Source organism: Rhododendron vialii, chromosome 8a (assembly GCF_030253575.1).
Source record: "Rhododendron vialii isolate Sample 1 chromosome 8a, ASM3025357v1".
NCBI lineage: Eukaryota > Viridiplantae > Streptophyta > Magnoliopsida > Ericales > Ericaceae > Rhododendron > Rhododendron vialii.
Genome location: NC_080564.1, coordinates 32,116,276 through 32,123,183, shown reverse-complemented (window position 1 = coordinate 32,123,183; position 6,908 = coordinate 32,116,276). Strand labels below are relative to the sequence as shown.

The 6,908-nt window shown below is 37.4% G+C and overlaps 1 protein-coding gene across 1 annotated transcript; it reads left to right on the top strand.

Annotated features, from left to right (window-relative positions):
* Positions 1-1,808: 1,808 nt before the first annotated feature.
* LOC131335401 (uncharacterized) lies at positions 1,809-5,681 on the top strand. Its single transcript, XM_058370728.1, has 5 exons — positions 1,809-2,054; positions 2,160-2,259; positions 2,803-2,902; positions 4,134-4,222; positions 5,154-5,681. Exons 1-5 carry the CDS (start codon positions 1,895-1,897, stop codon positions 5,416-5,418), a joined length of 714 nt encoding a protein of 237 aa, XP_058226711.1. The 5' UTR covers positions 1,809-1,894; the 3' UTR covers positions 5,419-5,681.
* The last annotated feature ends 1,227 nt before the right edge of the window (positions 5,682-6,908 follow it).

The following is a 6,908-nucleotide window of genomic DNA, read 5'->3' as shown; positions in this document are numbered from 1 at the left end:
TAAAAGGCAACTTTTTAATAGTGAGAAGAGAGAGGGCATAGATTATAAAATTATAAAAAAAATAAAAATAAATGACGGCTACAATGTAAATATGAAAACGTGATCGAACGGGCGTGAATGTTACTTTGTTTGTATGCATAAACATTATGTTAAAAAAGGCTATGTTTTTATAATATAAATTGCTATCGAATTTTAATTTATGAAGTCCAATCAACGATTCTGAAAAAATGAAATCCAATCAATCCTAGCAATTCAAATTATGAGTGAAAAAAAATAATTGTCCTTTGCATCTAATGCAAAATTAGAACCTATGGTATGATTTCAAATTCATCCATGATATGCGTATCATAGGTTTTTTTTTAACACATATACTAGTTTTGTACTATCTTTTCAATCTTCGAATTTAGCGAGCCGTAGGTTCTAAGTTTGACAATATTGAGGGACGGAATCAGGATTTTGCAAACACAGGGTCCGAACTATGAACAACAAGATTTTAAAATTTCAAGATTAAAAAATCTAATAGTTTATTTAGTTGAGGTTTTGAAGGAGGTTCTGAAGGTAATAAGTGAAGAGGGATAAAAAGAGGAATGAGATTAATAATTGAAGAAAATATTTATGGAAGATCGTGGCGCAGAGGGAGAAATTGAATTTTGGGACCCAAAATGAGCACATTTTTAGAGCATTTAAACATCTAAGTAACACCTAACATAAGATACAATATATAGGTGTTTTCTGCACACAAAGAAAAATAACTAATTTTTTTTTTAAAACCCAAAACGACGCCAAGACCGTGGCCTCCATACGCCCTAAGCTAGCTCCGTCTCTGATTGATCCCAAACATGGATAAAATTGTTTCACTTGCTATGCACGAAGTAACAAAGATTACTTTAATGCCTTAATGGAGGGAACAAAGTAAAAAAGGTCAGTTCAAATTTTACGGGGAAAAAATAAAAAGAAGAAGAAGGAAGAAGTAACAAAGGTTGAGTAGTTTAGGGTATAAGCAAAGTTATCAATACCGTACTGAAAGGCGTATCACTTTCTCTATTGCGACAATACATATTGGTATTGGTGTATTTCTCGATACCATTCTAGATTGATCCGCAACATATATTTTAGTATATAGTTTTATATAATAAATGCACAAAAAAACTCAAAGTTGAGGTATAAAATAAATTTTAACACTTTGATATACCTTAAAATTAGTCATAATAACAAATTAAGATGATTAACATATTATAGACTCCAAGTTTTATTGAATTATCTTAAAAGTAAATCATTTTTTAACCAAAAGAAAAAATACACTTGTTTTTGTCTCGGCTGAGATTCCAGTACAAGTTCGGTACAGGTCTCGGTTGGCCAGGTATCGACCAGTACAGGACGGTATTTTGGGTGATGCAGAACACCTATTTATGTGTACCGTTTTATGTCCGGTACGATAGGTACGGACCGATTTGGTACGTAAATTGACAACATTGGGTATAAGTGTGAAATTAATCCTTGTTAATCATCCTCTTTTTTTTTCTTTCAGTCTGGCACGTGACTGGATCAATTGAGGCGCTGACCTGTGGTGTTAATGGGCTTGGCCTTTTGAATCTTAACCAGCCCAATCCAATCTTCAACCCAATCAAAAGCCTCCTTAAAGCAAGCCCGTTGACTGAAGAATGATTGACCTGGCTAGATTCAAAAAGCATTTGAAAGTGGGACCCAATCAGTTGCACGTCCCACGTAACGGTCTCCACTTTCACAGCAAAACCAATCGACCAAACATCCTCTCTCTCTCTCTCTCTCTCTCTCTCTACTTTCACAGCAAAACCAATCGACCAAACATCCTCTCTCTCTCTCTCTCTCTCTCTCTCTCTCTCTCTCTCTCTCGTTTTGAAATGCAAGTGTGGAAATGGTGAAGATTATGCCGAGTACCGAGCACGAAGATAAAAGCTTCAGCGTGTTGGATCCGCTGATGTGTCGCAAGAGTCTTCGGAACCTCTCTTACCGCAAGCTCCCACGGCAGCTCCTCATCAAGCTCTCCGTTCTCAAGCTGGACGGCTCTTCCTTTGGTAATCAAATGTGCATTCTCGTTGATTTTGGTTTGGCTGGTTTGACGTTGTGTCCTTTTCTCATTTTCCGTCTTCGGTTTTATTCGGTTTGTTATTTCGTACCAGATGTTAATGTTGCGAGAAATGCCTCGATTGCGGAGCTTAAACAAGCGGTGGAGGAAGTTTTTAGTTTTTCTCCCAAGAACGGCGAAGGCAATATTTCATGGTATAGTTAAATTTAAATCGTTCATTTTTGTTCAATCTATCCACTGCCAAGGATAACTGTTGCCTCAATAAAATTTAAAATTCGGTGTATACTTTTACAGAAAAAACTATAGGTACATCATTTGGTATACACCAAATATTGCACCACATTGTGTGGGAGGAATCCACCTTGGGGTCCCACACAAACGACCGAAGTTGTTCAATTTGTTTTGATTTTTAAACTTGTTTTTAACAATCCAGTAAAAAAATCAGTACATTCGGATATCAGTAAGGGTTTGATTGATTTGCGCCACAAAAAAGTGTTAATTGGGCTTGATTGATTTGCGCCACTGAAAAGTGTTAATTTGTAATGTTTCCCGTAGTATTTAAACTGGCAATTATCGGTCAGAAAATCACAATTGACGATAAGGTAAAAAGATTGGAGCCATTCAACAAGATGTAACAATTTTAGGGACGTTGTGAAATGGTATCTTTTTAATTTCCTACTGTTTTCTTCTGGGCATTGAACTCCTAATTTTACGACCATTGAACTTGATGTGGGTAGGTCACATGTATGGGGACACTTTTGTCTGTGTTATGAAGGGAAGAAGCTAATCAATGACAAGGTTCATATTCGAAGGTTTGGGATCAACGATGGTGATCAGGTAAGCTTTAATAGTCCTATTTGTGGGATTTGACTATTTGAGAAGAATTGGTTTTCATGTTTCGCAATTAGGAGTTAATTGTGGCTTTTACTTGAATTTGCTTTTTATGCAAAGATCATTTTTCCTTTCTTGATCTATATAGTTAACCCTTTTTGTCTTTGTCAACGACTTTCTAATGCTAGTTATGGCTAGTAAGAAAAGTTACAGAAATAATTTCAGTATCAAACATGTAACTATGTAAGTGTGCATATCTTCTATTTGTAGGTTGGAAGCTACTGAATTAGCTAGATTTTCGTATGCTTTCTTACCTTTTCTTTAGGATAATATCCTCATCTGGAATCCTACTCCGTGTCATTCTACTTGCAATTAATGACATAAAGTGTAAAATATTCCCACGGGATGTGTTCAGGTGATTTGTCACCTATTAGACCTCTTTTTTTTTTTCTTTTGTGTCCATGTCAAGTTTGGTATGAGAAATGTGAAGATAAAGCCAGAATTTGCTGACATAGAAACTGGCTGAGAAAGCTAATTTTGGCTAAGATTCGTGTTCTGCATCTTCAAGCAGTGATGCGATTCTCCCTAGGATTTTCCTACTCAATCGCCTACCTCACCTTGTCTCGTGATTGCCATCCAGCAAGTAACACATGCCACTTAAGATGAGGCAAATTCTTGTTTTCTATTATTTGTTTTCATCGACGTCGTTTTAGTCATTATTGGTTGCTATTCAGAATTTCTTGTACCATTGACTGCTTTTGACTTCCTAATGACAGCACCTTCAGTAGGTTCTTATTCCCGCAAGAGATACTTTAGGGCTGATCAGCCAGCCAACATCTTCTCTTTCGGTTATTCTACAACCACACTGCCTTACACAAACCCTTTCACACACACACACTCACATTCGCATTCACACGAGGACCCACACATTGCACCACCAGTATGTGTAGGACCCATAAGTGTAAGTGCGTGTGTGTGTGCATGTGTAAAGTGTTGTGAGAATGTGAGGTAGTAGAATTTTTTCTTCTCATTTTAGTTTCAGTTCCCAGCTTCTTCTTTTTTCTATCTTAAGCAGTTTTCGCAATCTATATTCCTGTTGTTGTAAGTATCGGTAGTTATTCTTATCCGCTTCCTCTTATAGTGGAATCGCTCTAAGGGCATGCTGAATGTCCCACATATAATTGGTTTATCATATGCAGTTAGTGGCTTCTGAAATCTCTTTAAATGGAAAATGCAGGTGAAATTCATTCGGAATATGTCCATTAACTACAGACCACTGAAACAACAATCAAAAATCATCAGCGGTGCTTCCAAGGAGTGCTCAATGTAAGAATTTTCTTCTTGGCTCTTCTTTTCTTTGGTTCACAAGAGGTGATTGTTCTCTGTAACAACCCATTTCACCTCAGAAGATTACATGGGTGATATTGATATACATTTCCACCAATTTTGTGAGCCGTCTTTATCAGGATTACCATTGTGCAAAAGAAGAATTGGTGTTCTGCTATCTTACATTTGGGTTATTATTGGTCTCATTTAGATATTGTAATAAGTCATCTTAGAAATCACTAGTGGAGAGTGGAGGGATTAATGTGGGTTTTCTCTCATATGAACAAAGAGTCGTTGGATAAAACATGTAAGGTATGCTAGTGATAGCAATATTGCTGATTTCTGGGAGAGGGGTTGAGAGTCTTTCCTGGTCATTACTCTTTTGGAGTGGATGTTGGCAATACTGCTAAACCACATAAATATGCGTGTAGCTTATGGAATAGTAGGATGCGAGCTCTATCAAAATGCTTGGTCGATATGAGAACTAACCCTTCTCAGGGTTAATTAAGTAACACGGTTACGTGACACCCTTATTAGGCTTGGTTGTTGCTGCTTGATTGATTCTGACTTTTCATCTTGATTTCCCATGTTCTCTGTGCGTTGAATTTTGACATTCGTTCACTGGATTTGCAATGTTGTGTTCAAGATGATCCTTGATTTGAATTACCAAAACAAATCACTTTATTGTCTCGTATCTTTTTATTTACCCTCAATAAGTTCCTCCACAAATCCATGATTTTAACACAAAGAGCATCTGATTCAGAAAACTACCACTAAACCTTGACAAGGAAATCCCAATGCTTAGGTCTTGTATGCTTTTAGCTGCCACTAATATACTGCTATTGATTGCCAAAAGCCTTGGAGTACAGTAAATGTAGTTTGCAAATCTTTTAATCTCCAGCGATATGGAACTAAATGCATTATTCAACAGGAAGTTCTCGAGAGAAAATGCTCATGTAGACGGCGATCATGCCAGTACGAATGACAACCGCCATATTGATGAAGATGAGAACAACTTCAAGCCCTGTCATTACGAAGATGAGGAGGAAGTTCCAATGCCAAAATTCAAGTTCGCTCACTCCTTGAACGGTCGGCTTTCGTACTCCAAACTGAGAACTTCTGCAAGAAAGGGGTTTGTAGGCCAGAGTCGTTCTTCGAGATTTTCCCCGCATTATAAGGGTGATGAAGCCGGATGATCAGCCATAACACCGGTAGAAAATAGCACCTGACGCACCAACAGAAAGAGTTTTGATTACTCGATCGGAACTTGTTGAGGAAGAGGTTCTGATTGAGTCCTATTCACTTTTTGACGTAATATAATTTGTCCAGGGGAATCCATAGATGATCAGACTGCTAATAATCATGTAGTTCAGCATCGCAGGTTTCACTAGACGTTTGCAAATTGTATCAACCTTTTTTCCTTTCATAGCAATGTGATCTCCATTACTTTGATGTGTTCCATGTACGAGTATGGCTTCCGGTAAGATTGCGAAATCCTTTCCGGTTATCGTTTACTTGAAAGCTGAGTTTTCCCATCTTTAATGCTTGATTAAACATTGCATGACTTCTAATTACGCCGAGTAGCAAGCCCAGTCCTGAGCATAGATTCACCAAGCGATCGCCTAGAGCCTTCAGTTTAGGACCCAATAATTGGGCCCCCAAGTTGTGGAATATATTAAATACAATGTATATGTGAAATATTTTACAATGATGTGAATGTGGCACAGTGTTGAGGCACGCATGATGTAAACATTGGATCCCAACTCTTCGCCACCCTTTCATTTTTAATGCCAACAGTTTTGGAACTGGTACAAAAATGGTTATGAAATGACTCTCTTAAAACTCGAACTCACGATTTAAAGTTCTATTGTGCCAGAACCACAAGACTATCTTGTTTCCCATATCGAACATATACTAATAATTATTAATATACAGAAAACATGAGAGACTCCATTTCCAAACTCCGATTAGGGCCCCGAAAATCTCAGGGCCAGGCTGGCGAGTAGACCACGGTTTTCGGAAGCACCAATAGTCATTAGGCATCTTTGTGGCAGTGAAAATATTGACTAGGATTATTTTCATGGAGGAATGGCAGAAGGAAAAGTCTTCCGACAATGAAGTGCTATTGTGCAGTTTCTGTCTTTTCGAATGGGACTCATGGGAGAGTAATGATCCAAGATAGTAGAATGCTTTGGAAACAAACAATTTTGCATTTGAAACCTTCACCACGCAACCCAGGTCATGAGCTTTACTGTTGGCAACATGCGATGGGAATGTCTGGCAGGGACTGGGGACCTTGTCGTTGTTGTCACCTCGATAGGAAAAACAAAAAATGAAAAAAAAAAAAAAAAAAAAACCTCTGTAGCAACTGAAAATAAAAATCGATAGCGATTGAAAATCCAGTGGATGTTCGATTTGTTGAGGAAAAACTTACACGGGGTGTGTTGCGATAGTGTTTTCTCCCCCTAGATTTTAGAGTGTAGATTGTTTGCTACAAATTTTGGATTGATATAAGTTTAAATGTTACGGAAGCTGAAAAGTAGCGTTTGTCATAAAATCTACTGTATAAAAAATAGATTCTTGGTATGAATTAGTTTTTGTCCTCGACCAAAGGGTTATTGTTAGAATGGAATGAAATATTTGTCTTTTACGCTAATCACAACTTCTTAGAATTTATAAAAGTAGT

Bases quoted from the DNA above. Each gene is read 5' to 3' on its own strand.
- LOC131335401 (XM_058370728.1), top strand. From the start codon at position 1,895: ATGGTGAAGATTATGCCGAGTACCGAGCACGAAGATAAAAGCTTCAGC. The intron at 2,260-2,802 runs GTATAGTTAAAT...TGATGTGGGTAG, and splicing joins GGCGAAGGCAATATTTCATG to GTCACATGTATGGGGACACT. The intron at 4,223-5,153 runs GTAAGAATTTTC...ATTATTCAACAG, and splicing joins GCTTCCAAGGAGTGCTCAAT to GAAGTTCTCGAGAGAAAATG.